The following is a 16,294-nucleotide window of genomic DNA, read 5'->3' on the forward strand; positions in this document are numbered from 1 at the left end:
ACGGGAGAGTGAACTGATCCACAACAGAAGGAGTTATATTGAGCATCACTAGGGGTTGCAGAGAATACTAAAGTGAAACAAATGCAATTAGCTATACTGAAAGCCAGTTTCAACAGTGATGTCTGTATCCAAATCAATGCATTTGCATAGCAAGGAACTGTCAAGCACTTTGAAACACCTAGCTATCTTAAGATTAATGCACTAATTGTAAGTCTAATGCTAATTGAGTGTCTGCTAAATGACTCAAATGTAAATGTAAACACTAGTCTGCACTGGGCATAAGAAACAAGATGTCAGACTTAACTCAAACAGCAATGCTCTAATTTGGACAACTGTTGTAATGCATTGTGCATTCAACATTGTAAGAAACTTTCAAACAATACATTTAGTGTCATGTAGACTAATAGAGTTGAGTTTGGTCTGGGAATTCTAATATTCTACCCCATCATTTAGCCCTACATCTGTAAATATCCATGTTTCATGTTGTGGAACCTGTGACACCTTCTTATTATACCTCAGTGGGTCAGGCTGAATGAGGCCAGTGTGTCTGTGAGGTCAACAGAGAGAGACAGGACCCTGGGCACAGTGGGCAGAGGGAGCCACAGTTACTGTGTCATTACACAAGTGGTGTGACTCACAGCATGGGCTGATAGATACACTAGTACATACTACACATCCTGTCCTGTCCACATGCGCTATGACAACCACTCTCACCACAAACAAACAACTAGAAAACATGCCTTGTAAAAAACATTACTGAAGTATACAACATAACAACCACTGATGGGGCCGGTTCCTTTTGTCGTCAGACAATGACAGGAAATAAATCACAATTCCATTCAAATGCCTTAGATGATTATTTTATGAATTTCTATAATTTGCTAATTTAACTGAGTATTAAATGGAATTAACTTTGTAGTGGGTAATATTTTATACATATGATGACAGATGTGACCCGTAATAAGACTAAGCAATTAGCCCATTAAAGGAATTATTTGATTCCATAAAGAGAAATAGCAATATGCAAGAGATTATAGTTGAGTTCCTGGAATTGGAAGGTCAAGAAATGACTGAGAATGGAATTCTAAATACAAGTGTATTTAATTACTTTGTAAAATGAATGGATTCACATACAAGGCAAAAAGCTTAAGTTACAAGGCATTACTGCCATTAACAAAGCATACTTCCAGGCATATACTGTAGATTCAAAGGTTATCTTACAAGACAAAGCATGAACAAAGAGATGCCTACTAGACCAGTGTCACGGATTTAGCCGAGGCTGCTCCTCCTCCTTGCTCGGGCAGGCTTCGGCATTCGTCGTCCCCGGAGTACTAGCTGCCACCGATCTATGTTTCAGCAATCATCTAGATTGGTCTGCTTTGTGTACACCTGTTTCCCATTAGTGTTGATGGTTTCCCTTTGTAACCCCTGTCTGTCATTCGTTTGTTGTGTGTGATTGTTCTCCGTTTGTTTTCGGCAGGACTGTGTATTGCGATTATTGTTCCTCCCTGTTTTGGAGGTTTTGTTGTTTTGTACTTTTCATTACGTTTATTAGTCAAGTACATCTGCCAGTCTCTCGGTGTCCTGCGCTTGACTTCGTTCACCGCATACACGTTTATCCTGACAGAATCACACACCTCACATGGAGTCAGCAGGAGCGGCGGTGCCAGCTGGATCAGTGGAGGAACGCGTTGAACAACAAGCGGCCATGATCCAGGCTCTCGGCACCGCCGTGGTGAGCACTATGGAGCGATGGGAAAGAGGGGGTCTGCCTACACCTCCTCCTACGATACCACCACCATCGGCATTACCCATCGCTTCTCCTCCGGGGTCCAGTGGGATTCGGCTCTCGCTCCCGAGGGCTTATGATGGCACAGCTGCCGGGTGTCAGGGTTTCCTGCTCCAGGTTGAACTCTACCTGGCAACCATCCACCGGTGCCCTCGGGATACGAGAGCGTGTCCGCCCTCATCTCCTGTCTGTCCGGCAAGGCGCTGGAGTGGGCCAACGCCGAGTGGGGGGGAATAGACGCCGCTAATGTCAACTATGCAGAGTTCACCCGCCGCTTCAGGGCAGTTTTCGATCATCCACCAGAGGGTAAGGCGGCGGGTGAGCGTCTATTCCACCTCAGGCAGGGGAGAAGGAGCGCACAGGAGTTCGCGCTGGACTTCCGGACGCTGGCTGCCAACGCGGGATGGAATGAGAGGGCCCTCATCGACCACTACCGATGTAGCCTGAGGGAAGACGTGTGTCGGGAATTGGCCTGCAGGGACACCAACCTCAGCTTCGACCAACTGGTGGACATGTCTATTCGCCTGGATACCCTGTTGGCTACCCGCGGACGTCCGGATTCAGGGCCGTCCATTCCATCCCCCAGCACTTCCGAGCCGACCCCTATGGAGCTCGGAGGTGCTGGTGCTAGGGAGACCAGGAGAGTGGCCAGGAGGGAGGCCGTCCCCTGCACCAACTGTGGCCGTAGAGGACACACTGCTGGTTGGTGCTGGGGAGGGTCTCCTGGGATTCGAGGCGGTAGGCAGCGCACTGATGAGTCATTCCAGGTGAGTAGGCACCCAACTCACCCAGAGCTCTCTGGTGCGCATATGTGTATTACTGTTATGTTTCCCGAGGTCTCTCCTCATTCCCAGCATAAGGCGCTAGTAGATTCAGGCGCAGCTGGGAATTTTATAGATCGCCAGTTCACCTATAAGTTAGGGATTCCTATTGTACCCGTTGATGTGCCCTTCCCCATCCATGCCCTAGATAGCCGTCCTTTGGGGTCAGGATTGATTAGGGAAGTCACAGCACCTCTCAAGATGAAAACGCAGGAGGGCCATGCGGAGTTAATTAGTCTGTATTTGATTGATTCTCCTGCGTTTCCCGTGGTGTTGGGACTCCCCTGGTTAATGCACATGACCCCAACATTTCATGGCAGCAGAGGGCTCTCAAGGGATGATCTGATCAGTGTTTCAGGCGGTGTGTAGGTGTTTCCGTAGGGGCAACGACGGTGGAAAGTCCGAACCAAGTTCCCCCCATGCACATTCCACCTGAATATGCCGATTTGGCGCTCTCCTTCAGTAAAAAGAAGGCGACTCAATTACCACCTCATCGACAGGGGGATTGTGCGATAGACCTCCAAGTAGGCGCTGCGATTCCTCGTAGTCATGTGTATCCTCTGTCTCAGGAGGAGACGGCGGCTATGGAGACATATGTCGCCGAATCTCTGGGACAGGGATACATACGGCCATCCACTTCCCCTGTGTCATCGAGTTTATTTTTTGTGAAGAAGAAGGATGGGGGTTTACGCCCGTGTATTGATTACCGTGGTCTCAATCAGATCACAATCAAGTACAGCTATCCTCTCCCTCTGATTGCTAGTATGACGGAGTCATTACACGGGGCGCGATTCTTCACAAAATTGGACCTCAGGAGCGCGTACAACCTGGTGCGCATTAGGGAGGGAGATGAGTGGAAGACAGCATTTAGTACAACCTCGGGTCACTATGACTACCTTGTCATGCCATACGGTTTAATGAATGCTCCTTCAGTATTCCAATCGTTTGTGGACAAGATTTTCCGGGACTTGCATGGACAGGGTGTAGTGGTGTATATTGATGACATTCTAATATACTCCGCTACACGCGCCGAGCATGTGTCCCTGGTGCGTCGGGTGCTTGGTAGACTGTTGGAGCATGACCTGTATGTGAAGGCAGAGAAGTGTCTGTTCTTCCAGGAGTCCATCTCCGTCCTGGGGCATCGGTTGTCCGCGTCAGGGGTGGAGATGGAGATTGACCGCGTTTCAGCCGTGCGTAATTGGCAGACTCCCACCACGGTGAAGGAAGTGCAGCGGTTTTTGGGTTTTGCCAATTACTACCGGAGGTTTATCCGGGGCTTTGGACAGGTAGCAGCTCCCATCACCTCCCTGCTAAAGGGGGGTCCGGCGCGTCTGCAGTGGTCGGCTGAGGCGGACAGGGCGTTTAGACATCTGAAGGACCTGTTTACCTCGGCTCTGGTGCTGGCACATCCGGATCCCTCTTTGGCGTTCCAAGTTGAGGTGGATGCGTCCGAGGCTGGGATTGGTGCTGTACTATCTCAGCGCTCGGGTACGCCACCAAAACTCTGCCCCTGTGCCTTCTTCTCTAAGAAGCTCAGTCCGGCGGAGCGTAATTATGACGTGGGGGACAGGGAGCTGTTGGCTGTAGTCCAAGCCCTGAAGGTGTGTAGACATTGGCTTGAGGGGGCTAACCACCCTTTTCTCATTTTGACTGACCATCGTAACCTGGAGTACATCCGGGCAGCGAGGAGGCTAAACCCTCGCCAGGCAAGGTGGGCCATGTTCTTTACCAGATTTGTATTTAAACTCACCTATAGACCAGGGTCACAGAACACTAAGGCGGACGCCCTGTCCCGACTGTATGACACAGAGGAGAGGTCCATTGAGCCCACTCCCATACTTCCGGAGTCTTGTCTGGTGGCACCGGTGGTGTGGGAGGTTGATGCGGACATCGAGCGGGCGTTATGTACCGATCCTACTCCCCCACAATGTCCAGAGGATCGGAAGTACGTGCCGCTCGAGGTTTGTGATCGATTGATCTATTGGGCTCACACGTCACCCTCCTCTGGTCATCCTGGTATTGGTCGGACGGTGCACTGCCTTAGTGGGAAGTACTGGTGGCCCACTTTAGCTAAGGACGTGCGGGTTTATGTTTCCTCCTGCTCGGTGTGCGCCCAGTGTAAGGCGCCTAGACACCTGCCCAGAGGGAAATTACAACCCCTACCCGTTTCACAACGGCCGTGGTCTCACCTATCGGTGGATTTTGTCACGGACCTTCCCCCCTCCCAGGGGAACACTACGATCTTGGTCGTTGTGGATCGGTTTTCAAAGGCCTGCCGTCTCATTCCTATGCCAGGTCTCCCTACAGCCCTACAAACTGCTGACGCCCTGTTTACACACGTCTTCCGGCACTACGGGGTGCCTGAGGATATAGTGTCTGATCGGGGTCCCCAGTTCACCTCTAGAGTCTGGAAGGCGTTTATGGAACGTCTGGGGGTCTCGATTAGCCTTACCTCAGGTTTTCACCCTGAGAGTAATGGGCAGGTGGAAAGAGTTAACCAGGATGTGGGTAGGTTTCTGAGGTCCTATTGCCAGGACCGGCAGGGGGAGTGGTCGGTATATATCCCCTGGCCGGAGATAGCTCAAAACTCACTCCTCCACTAACCTTACGCCTTTTCAGTGTGTGCTGGGTTATCAGCCTGTTCTGGCACCTTGGCATCAGAGCCAGATCGAAGCCCCTGCGGTGGACGAGAGGTTTCGGCGCTCGGAGGAGACATGGAACGCTGCGCATGTCCATCTGCAACGGGCCATCAGGCGGCAGAAGGCGAGCGCCGATCGCCATCGTAGTGAGGCTCCGGTGTATGCACCGGGAGATCGGGTCTGGCTCTCGACCCGAAACCTGCCCCGTCGCCTGCCCTGCCGGAAGCTGGGTCGGCGGTTTGTGGGGCCATTTAAAGTCCTGAGGAGATTGAACGAGGTATGCTATAGATTACAACTGCCAATTAATTACCGCATTAACCCCTCGTTCCATGTGTCTCTCCTCAGGCCGGTGGTAGCTGGTCCACTCCAGGAGAGTGAGGTACGAGAGGTTCCTCCGCCCCCATTGGACATCGAGGGGGCTCCGGCGTACTCAGTCCGTTCCATCTTGGATTCGAGGTGTCGGATGGGGGGCCTGCAGTATCTCGTGGAGTGGGAGGGGTACGGTCCGGAGGAACGGTGCTGGGTCCCTAGGAGGGACATCCTAGACCCCTCCATGCTGAGGGATTTCCACCGGAGTCATCCGACTCGCCCTGCTCCGCGTCCTCCTGGCTGTCCCCGAGGCCGGGGTCGGCGCACGGCTGGAGCCGCGCGTCAAGGGGGGGGGGGGGTACTGTCACGGATTTAGCCGAGGCTGCTCCTCCTCCTTGCTCGGGCAGGCTTCGGCGTTCGTCGTCCCCGGAGTACTAGCTGCCACCGATCTATGTTTCAGCAATCATCTAGATTGGTCTGCTTTGTGTACACCTGTTTCCCATTAGTGTTGATGGTTTCCCTTTATAACCCCTGTCTGTCATTCGTTTGTTGTGTGTGATTGTTCTCCATTTGTTTTCGGCAGGACTGTGTATTGCGATTATTCTTCCTCCCTGTTTTGGAGGTTTTGTTGTTTTGTACTTGTCCTTACGTTTATTAGTAAAGTACATCTGCCAGACTCTCGGTGTCCTGCGCTTGACTTCGTTCACCGCATACACGTTTATCCTGACAACCAGAGGCCAAGAAACATAGGAAATGAGAATTGATCATACAACCTTCCTCCATGGACTGGATACAGGATAAGTGAGAGAACAAAGGCTTTTCATTCCATTTATAACATCTGAAGGTATAAATCTTTCAACCCAAAACCAACCACCATTGACCAATCAAACGATACCAAGTTTACAGAGTAAGCTGACCACCAGGCCCAATCTCCACAGGGTGTCACAGCATCTAAAGGCTTGTGTGTGGGGTGAGACCAATGTAAATAAGACAGAATTCCTGAGAGGACGATAAAACCCCTTTGCATAGAGTAATTTAGAGTTCACCCTGTACAGATGTACAAGTTACCACAGAGATCATACATACAGTACTTATAGATCGCATCAGAGTTATCCTCAGTGAACAAGTATCAGAGAGATACCAACATGAATACTATAGAATTATTCTATCACACATTCAATAGTAATTCCTCTGGATACTGTAACAGAGAGATACATTTTGGCCCCTCAGAGGGGGAGGGGCTGACTAGTCCTTGGGCATTGTCCTTTGTGCTTTCCTTGTGTTCCTGGACCATTTGCCATGCAGCTCCAGGTGACAGAGAGCACATAAATTAGGGCCGAGCCTACAACTTGACGTGTAGTTTATGTTCCCATACATTGCCTACTCTCACATGCCACACAGAGTGGTCAACAACAACAACTATCTACTGTAGATCAGTACTAGTTCACCAATAACCCTGGTAACAATGCCTCCCCCCTGGCATGTTGTTGACGTTTAAAACCCCAGCCAGGCTGGCAGCGTTAGATAGGAGCTGTCACGATCGTTCATCGACGGGTCAAACCAAGGCGCAGCGTGATAAGCATACATGTTTATTTGACTATTAAACACAACGACAAAACAAGAAACGAAAAGTCCAAGGTACACAAACAACATACCTAACACAGAACAAGATCCCACAACCCACTAGTGCCAATAGGCTGCCTAAGTATGGTCCCCAATCAGAGACAACGAGCGACAGCTGCCTCTGATTGGGAACCACACCGGCCAACATAGATCTAGACATACTAGATCTCAACATAGAAAATACAACATAGAAAAACACAACAAGGAAAATACACACCCTGACTCAACATATAAGCGTCCTCTGAGTCAGGGCGTGACAGGAGCTTTAGGAACCACCTGTTTATACTGATATAGTTAATGATTAGCCAGAGTGAAATCAGTTAGACTGAACAAACAGCAGCTATCAGCTCCTCGCACAGCCATGTAATCGGGCTATTAGCAACAGCACCTCAGCAGAGTGGCAACACTGTAGCTAGCAGGTATAACACTAACCTGATGAGTCAATATGCTGCTCTTAAAAGGCGAAACTGGAGTAGGGCACGGGTTGAAGTTTACTACTATTTTCCCAAAGCGTTGCCAACATTTTATGATCAGACAATTCTCTGTTGTCTTGTACTCGAGAAGGGCGAGGCGAGAGCAAGAAAATAAAAGAAAGTGCATAAGAGCGTAAGGTTGGGTTGAGATTGATCAATGTCCATTCAATGTGTCACACCTAATATAATACTCACTGTAAATTAGGCCTTGACATTGAGATAAAACAGAAGTTATTGACGAATACCCTTTGCCATACAGGAGTACAGGATAAATACATGCAAACATACATACATACCTAAACCAAGCTCCCACTCTTTAAGTGTGTCATGTTTTCCACTTATCCTTGACATTCATAAAAGGCATGAAATAATGACACTACTGGTAGACTTTCAACTCATAAAGTAAAAACAGGGAACTGCAACCGCGCATTCCAAAGTCTGTCCGGAAATATATAAACATTTTGGTTACTATTTTGAACTAGAACTTATCTCAGGTAAAGGAAACATTCTAATTACTGACGAAAGTATTATGTGATTCCAAAGGTTGCCTTCAAGTTTTCTGCACCCATGCAAATAACTAACATTTCTTAACTAATTAGGGAGAGAGAATAGAATATTCACAGTAGCTCATCATGATCAAACTGACAAAGACTAATGGTAGGCCTAAATGAAATATTACTGCATTAAAACTGGGAGCATCTAAAAACACATATATTCTACTTTCTTTACTCTATAGAGCATGAGCATGATACTCATACTTATATTCATACCAGTATGAGTGTTCCCTTACCCAGTCCTCTACATCTCTGCCATCAGAAACTAGGCCTCCAGTCACAGGTGGCTGTTCCCAGTAGATGTTGGGCTTGCCGTAGCGCCAGATCTTGCCTCTGGTTTTGTGTGAGAAGAAAGCAGCCACGGCCAACGCAGCGGTAACCAGGAACCCAAACACCATGGCTACACCCTGGAGGGGACACATCAACATCAAGGAGTTTATGTAAGTAAATTCTTACGCAAACAATCTGAAATACTACATTGTGATTGGAGACTTACAAACACACTACAGGCTATACACATACATGATTCAAATAAGCATAAGAACACACATGTAATAATATACCAACTTTACAGCTTCACAGCAATAACTCAACATTCATCAAATGATACATTAAATAACTGTTCTACCTCTTGTGGGTCCACGTAGCAGTAGTGATAGAGGTACTGGTTATACATGCCAATACCCCCCACTCCTCCCATATTGGAATAGCTGGTCCCATACAGATTCTGGCACATCCTCAGCATGGGGTTGTAGATCATGTTCTGAGAGCTCTGGCCCATTGGGTTTACTCCCACGATGTACACGATGTTGATGATGCCCTGGATGACGGACATGATCACACTGACTACCAGAACCACTAGGTAGAACTTCCTGCTTCTGAACGTGGTCGATTTAGAAAAACTGGCCACAAAGAATCCCAGCGCCACAAAGAAGTTGATGGCCGCCATGGCTATCATGGTGGTCTTGGCCGAGTAAGGTGTCGGGTAGGAGCTACCATAGTTACCATAACCTCCTCCATAGCCTCCTCCATAACCAGAGCCGTAGCTGGAGCCATAACTGCCCCCCATTCCCCCATAACCCATCCCTCCGCTGTAGGAGCCCATCCCCCCCATCCCGTACTGCATGTCCCAGACCAGGGTAGAGGCCACACAGGCAAAGATTCCCACACAGAGCACTATGATGGTGCCAAACATGGCCTTGACAATGCCAGGAGGGGAGAGACACTTGTAGAAGTGTTGGGGCTTCTCTTCCATGTAGTAGGAGCCCGGTGGGGGTGGGTAGGGATCAAACTCACTCCTGGGGGAGTGGTAGCTTTGTGGGGGGCCGTAGCCATTGAAGGCCGGGCTGTATGGAGGACTGTAGACAGGAGGGCTGTCGTAACCCTGCTTCTCAAACATCTCTCAACGATGGCAGCGATCTACATAGACAAAAGACATTGAAATGTTAGAGGACACTGGGCACAACTGTTTTCAAGTTTCCAACAGCACTGAGATATGGCTTTGGTGAGGTGTAAGTTGTAGCAATGTACATGATTACACTTGGCCTTGCTCATCTCAAGCTTTAAAGTAATAGAATAAATGAACTATGTTAGTACCTTTTATTTGATTTTCCATATTTGATGGGCTCCAATGAATGACATGATGATTGTAGCTAGCTACATTTACAGACAGCAGTCCAACGTTTGCCCTACTTTATTAACTGTACCAAGGATAAGTGAATGAGTGTGGAAACTTCACTACCAGTCACATCAAAAAAAGCAGGCCATAATTTTCCACATTATGGGCTGAAAGACTTCACAGATGATCTTAGCATTGAGTTCTGTGAACCAGCAAAGTCAGAACCAGCATGGAGATGTTGGTACCAGGAATCAGAGTTCAGACAGCAGCCCCGCACAGTGCTGCTTTTCACCTGGCCATACGGGCAGCGGGAGTCTTCCTTCAATCCCTCATATTGTCCTGCTGCCTTTGAACATTTCATATCCCACACTCGGCCAAATGTTGTTTTGTTTTGAATTTAGGCTACACATAAATGCTAGTCCACAGTGTAAACAGTCTTAACAATGCCCGTTCTTTTACAATATTCAACAGGCAAGAGGTTAGCATTTATAACAAGCTGATTTAAAGAAGAAAAACTATTTAGGAGATGTACCGATGTGAAGACATACACCTCTATTTTTTTTATTGCTGATGATAAGGCCATGTCAGTGGTATCAAAAGACTGCATTGTTACATCTATTTATCATGACACATTGTAGCGCTGTGTGAGAACAGTGTGTGGCTAAATGCATTAGATAACAGCAGTACAAATAGAACATTATCAGGTGCCTGCCTGCCTGCCTGCTGGGGTGACGAACTCCCTGTTTCCTTACAGTCACACTCACAGACACACCGTGACACAGCCCAAAGCTTTATATCATGGAGGACAAAGAGACAGGCCTGGCACAATCCACTACAGCCATTCACTTTGTCTCTTTATGACTCAGGAACAGACTACAGTTGAGTAGGGGTTTTGCCTGAGTGAGAGCCTTCTTCTCAGACACCTCCTCTTCCTCCCACAATTCCCTCCTCCCTCCATATCCTTGATCCCATCTTCCCTCACCCCATCTCACACCGTCACATGCTTCGTAGACAACAGGTGTAGACTAACAGTGAAATGCTTACTTACGGGTCCTTTTCCAACAATACAGAGCTAAAGATAAGATTTAAATATATATATATATATATATATATATATATATATATATATATATATATATAAATAGTGACACAGTGAATAACAAATAAAAATAACGAGTAGAAATAACATGGCTATACACTGAGTGTACAAAACATTAGGAACACCTTCCTAATATTGAGTTGCACCCACTTTTACCCTCAGAACAGCCTCAATTCATCGGGGCATGGACTCTACAAAGTGTCGAAAGCGTTCCACAGGGATGCTGGTCCATGTTGACTTCAATGCTTCCCACAGTTGTGTCAAGTTGGCAGGATGTCCTTTGGGTGGTGGACCATTCTTGATACACACGGGAAACTGTTGAGCGTGAAAACCCAAGCATCGTTGCAGTTCTTGACACACTCAAACCGGTGCTCCTGGCACCTACTACCATACCCCGTTCAAAGGCACTTAAATCTTTTGTATTGCCCATTCACCCTCTGAATGACACACATACACAATCCATGTCTCAATTGTCTCAAGGCTTAAAACTCCTTCTTTAACATGTCTCCTCTCCTTCATCTACACTGATTGAAGTGGATTTAACAAGTGACATCAATAAGGGATCATAGCGTTCACCTGGATTCACCTGGTCAGTCTACGTCATGGAAAGAGCAGGTGTTCCTAATGTTTTGTACACTCAGTGTCTATAGGGAGCAGAAAATAACATGGCTATATACAGGGAGTGCCAGTACCGAGTCGATGTGCAAGGTTACGAGATAATTGAGGTAGCTATGTACTGTACATATAGGTAGAGGTAAAGTGACTAGCAGAAGCGTATGTGGTGAGTGTGAAAGTGTGTGTGTGAGTGTTGGGGTGTCAGTATGCATGTGTGTGTATGTTGTGTGTGGGCGTATGTAGTGTGTGTGTGTTGGGGTGTCAGTGTAAGTATGTGTGGTGTGTGGGTAGAGTTCAGTGTGTGCACATAGAGTCAGTGCAAGAGAGTTAGTGCAAAATATGGTCAATGCAGGTAGTCCGGGTAGCCATTTGATTAGCTATTTAGCAGTCTTGTTTAGAAGTCTTATGGCTTGGGGGTAGAAGCTGTTCAGGGTCCTGTTGGTTCCAGACATGCGGTACAGAGAGAACAACCTGTGTCTTGGGTGGCTGGAGTCTTTTTTTTTAAATGTGGGCCTTCCTCTGACACCGCCTGGTATAGAAAAATCGACAATTTTTTATTTTTTTTGTTATTTTTTTTATTTTTTATTATTTATTTATTTTTATTTTTTTTTTTTTAATTTTTTTATTATTATTATTTTTTTTATATATATTTTTTTTTTTAGTCATTTAGCAGACGCTCTTATCCAGAGCGACTTACAGGAGCAATTAGGGTTAAGTGCCTTGCTCAAGGGCACATCGACAGATTTTTCACCTAGTCAGCTCTGGGATTAGAACCAGCGACCTTTCGGTTACTGGCACAACGCTCTTACCCACTAAGCTACCTGCCGCCCTAATCCGTGGTCCTCTGTAGCTCAGCTGGTAGAGCACGGCGCTTGTAACGCCAAGGTAGTGGGTTCGATCCCCGGGACCACCCATACACAAAAAAAAATGTATGCACGCATGACTGTAAGTCGCTTTGAATAAAAGCGTCTGCTAAATGGCATATTATATTATTTTTATATTATATAGAGATCCTGGATGGCGGGGAGCTCGGCCCCAGTGATGTACTACGTTTCCCATAGTCCACAATCAACTCCTTTGACTTACTGATGTTGAGGGAGAGGTTGTTGTCCTGGCACCACACTGCCAGGTCTCTGTTCTCCTCCCTATGGGCTGTCTCATCGTCGTGATCAGGCCTACCACCATCGTGTCGTTGGCAAAGTTAATGATGGTGTTGGAGGGAGTACAGGAGGGGACTAAGCACACACCCGTGAGGGGCCCCCATGTTGTGGGTCAGCGTGGCGGACGTGTTGTTGCCTACCCTCACCACCTGGGGTTGGCCCGTCAGGAAGTCCAGGATCCAGTTGCAGAGGGAGGTGTTCAGTCCCAGAGACCTTAGCTTAGTGATGAGCTTCGAGGGCACTATGGTGTTGAATGCTGAGCTGTAGTCAATAACAGCATTGTCATGTAGGTGTTCCTTTTGTCCAAATGGGAAAGGGCAGTGTGGATATTGCATCTTCTGGGGATCTGTTGGGGGGGGTATGCGAATTGGAGTGGGTCCAGGGTGTCTGGGATGATGATGTTGACGTGAATCAAGGCCAGCCTTTCAAAGCATATGTGAGTGCTAGGGGGCGATAGTCATTTAGACAGGTTACCTTGACATTCTTGGGCACAGGGACTATGGTGGTCTGCTTGAAACATGTTGGTATTACAGACTGGGTCAGGGAGAGGTTGAAAATGTCAGTGAAGACACTTGCCAGCTGGTCAGCGCATGCTCTGAGTACACGACCTGGTAATCCTTCTGGCCCTGCGGACTTGTGAATGTTGACCTGTTTCAAGAGTTTACTCCTTCCCTTCCTAGCTCCCTAACTTCTTGTCTTTGTTTTTGGAGGGTGAGGGGAAAGTCAAGACTGCAAGGCACGGGAATTGTTGTTTCCATGGTATTTAGGGAGAAGAAAACTGGGCACAGTACAGAAAGTATCCAACAAGAGTTATTCTGTGTGTGGATACTGTGTGGAGCGAGGGAGAGCAGAGAGCGGAGGGGGGGGAGAGGGGTACATTTGGGCAGGATGATAAGGTGTCTTCTGAAGGGGGTTCCACCTTTGTTTATCAACAGCCTGCCCAGTACCTTCCATCATCATCATAGAATATTGAAAATAACTCCCTCTGCAGTGTGTAAAGTTTAGACACCTGGATCCGTTACACCATTCCAGGACTCTGCTCTGCATGTACGTGGTGATACTGCCTCACCAAAAGACATGTACACCTCCGCTCCGACTGGACATTTTTTACAAAAGAACCAGGGCAGTAAGGCCTAGAATACAATACAGTTCCAACAGCAGCCTACAGTTCAGAGCTTCTTGTAAATGTTGCTTCTGTGAAACAGACAATGGTCTTGCAACCAATCAACACAGTGATGGAGGCTGTCATGCAGGCTGTCTTGCTGGTGTCAAAGATCAGCCATCCACAACTCACTGAGCTGCTCACATCCAGTGCACACTCAATCATCTCTTGTTGATAACAGAATTCCAACCCTGTTTCGCCTGCCTCACATCTATCAAAACAACCTGGAATCAGGGATAGACGTAACATAGTATGGTGTGTATTAATTTGTAGTTGTCCATCATCCATTTTGTATGATATGTTACGAATTACAATTCGTATGATATGTTACGAATTTTCAAAACGTATGATATAAATAATAATAATAATATGCCATTTAGCAGACGCTTTTATCCAAAGCGACTTACAGTCATGCGTGCATACATTTTTGATATGTTACGAATTACAATTTGGCTAGGTGGCTAATGCTAATGTTAGCCAGGTGGCTAACGTTAGCTAAGCTAGAGGTTAGGGTTAAGGTTATGGTTATGGTTAAGGTTAGCGTTAGGTTTAAGGGTTAAGGGTGAAAGGGTTAGCTAAAATCCTAAAGTTGTCTGTGATTAAATTAAAACACGCAACCTTTGGGTTGCTAGACATTTGCATTATTCGCCTGACCAACCACCCTACTTTCGTTTTTGCCTTAAACGTCTGTCTTATGTAATCATACCAAACGTAACATACTGTATCACACTAATTTGAGTGTGTGTCCACCCTCCCGGGTGCACGTTTCATTTTTTTGCCCTAGCACTACACAGCTGATTAAAATAATCTAAGCTTGATGATGAGTTGGTTATTTGAATCAGCTGTGTAGTGCTAGGGCAACAACCAAAACATGCATCCAGGGGGAGGCCAGGACCGAGTTTGGGAATACCTGCTCTAGTTGCATGGGGCATTCAAAACACTCTAGAGCCCTCAAACTCATCTCTGGACTTTGAAGCCAGTTCCACTGTTTTTTTTTTATTTTTCCCCTCTAATCAGGGACTGATTTAGACCTGGGACACTAGGTGGGCGCAATTAAGTATCAGGTAGAACAGAAAACCAGCAGGCTCCGGACCTCATAGGGTAAGCGTTGAATACCCCTGCTCTAGAGGATCGCTCTTAATAAAAATCAATTAAGGATAACGCAGTACAAGGCAAACAATAGCTCACAATCTCGCAATACAGGACTAGACAGACTAGGGCAAAATAACTGAATGTTTTGCCTTTTAGAGAACACAAATGGGCATATGGCAATGTATTTAAACTTTTTAGCCTGAGATGTTCCCATTATACTATCCGATCTTTTGAATAAATTATGTTAACCACTAGGCATGTTTTACTAATACAGGATGTAAAATTGAAGTAACAGAAAAAAACTCACAACAACGCGAACGGAAACCCCCACCTGTGAGACCCTCCCTCAAGCCCCTGGAGCTCACAATTGCGAGCTTGTGTGAGAGAACGGAATGCTTGACAATAGGCCAAAAGAAGAAACTAGATGTTAGAGTAACTAATACCTATAAAACACTAAAAAGTAAAACATTTCCCTAAATTATTTTTTTTTTATATAGCCAACCATTTATGTCTTCTGTGGACTTAGAAATGTATGTACAAATCAGTGCATAATAAATGTTAGTACACAGTCCACCAATTTAAACAGGTTATTAATTTGATTTCTAATGGTTTGAAGTCGACTTAACGGCCATTTCACTCACCTGAGCGTAGAAAACACAGCCGGGTGTTGGCGTTTGAGCCAGAGTCGAATGCACCGTCGTTTTGCGAGTTTACTTTGTATCCGCAAAGATTGAGATCAGAGAAGTAGAAATAATCAGATGAAACTTAATCGGCAACAAAATGTACCTCTTTATTCTTGACCTGCTCTAATGTGGTGGCTCCCTCTTTTTACTCGTCCCGTTCCATGCAGAGAGGCAATGGTTCTTCAAGGACTGTGTCTGTGAACAAGTGTTTTGTTGCGCTTTCAAAGGACATTGCTTGGCTGACTGCCCAGCACTGTGCTGTCTGGAGGTAGGTGTGATTTGTAGACTAGTCGACTATCCACAGTAAAGAAAAGTATAGTAATGTATTGTATAAACTGCTTTTACTGCTTTGAGAGTGACCTTTTTCTTTATCATTTCGCCTAGTGTGTGATACTTAAGAGAAAAAGTCAAAGCCCCCCCCCCCCCAATTGCAGGGCAGGGTTGTCCTTTGCTTGACACATATCTGACATTATTCAGTTTATGCCTATAGATCCTTACTGGCTTTGCCAAATACATTACATGATCTACATAGATTTTTTTCCCTCTCTCTATTTTTGTTGTTGTTGTTGTTCTCAATGGTTGGCTAATTCCTTGGCTATTGGAGGTGGCCTAGTTATCCATTCATTCCCACTAGATACAGTACATGCTTATTTTTCT

At 46.5% G+C, this 16,294-nt stretch overlaps 1 protein-coding gene across 2 annotated transcripts in view; it reads right to left on the reverse strand.

Moving 5' to 3' along the window:
* Positions 1–15,837, reverse strand: part of LOC311149255 (occludin-like) — a 48,718-nt gene extending 32,881 nt beyond the window's left edge. The window contains exons 1-3 of one of the 2 annotated variants that reach the window (XM_084186359.1): positions 15,596–15,837; positions 8,837–9,627; positions 8,445–8,615 (exon numbers count right to left, since the gene is read on the reverse strand). In XM_084186359.1, coding sequence (XP_084042485.1) covers positions 8,445–8,615; positions 8,837–9,607 — 942 coding nt within the window. In that variant the 5' untranslated portion in view covers positions 9,608–9,627; positions 15,596–15,837. Of the gene's footprint in view, positions 1–8,444; positions 8,616–8,836; positions 9,628–15,261; positions 15,349–15,595 lie in introns of those variants that run through there. The other variant, XM_084186360.1, reaches the window with a different exon arrangement.
* Positions 15,838–16,294: the final 457 nt, after the last annotated feature.

This window comes from Coregonus lavaretus (genome assembly GCF_964263955.1).
Source record: "Coregonus lavaretus genome assembly, chromosome: 21".
NCBI classification, from domain to species: domain Eukaryota; kingdom Metazoa; phylum Chordata; class Actinopteri; order Salmoniformes; family Salmonidae; genus Coregonus; species Coregonus lavaretus.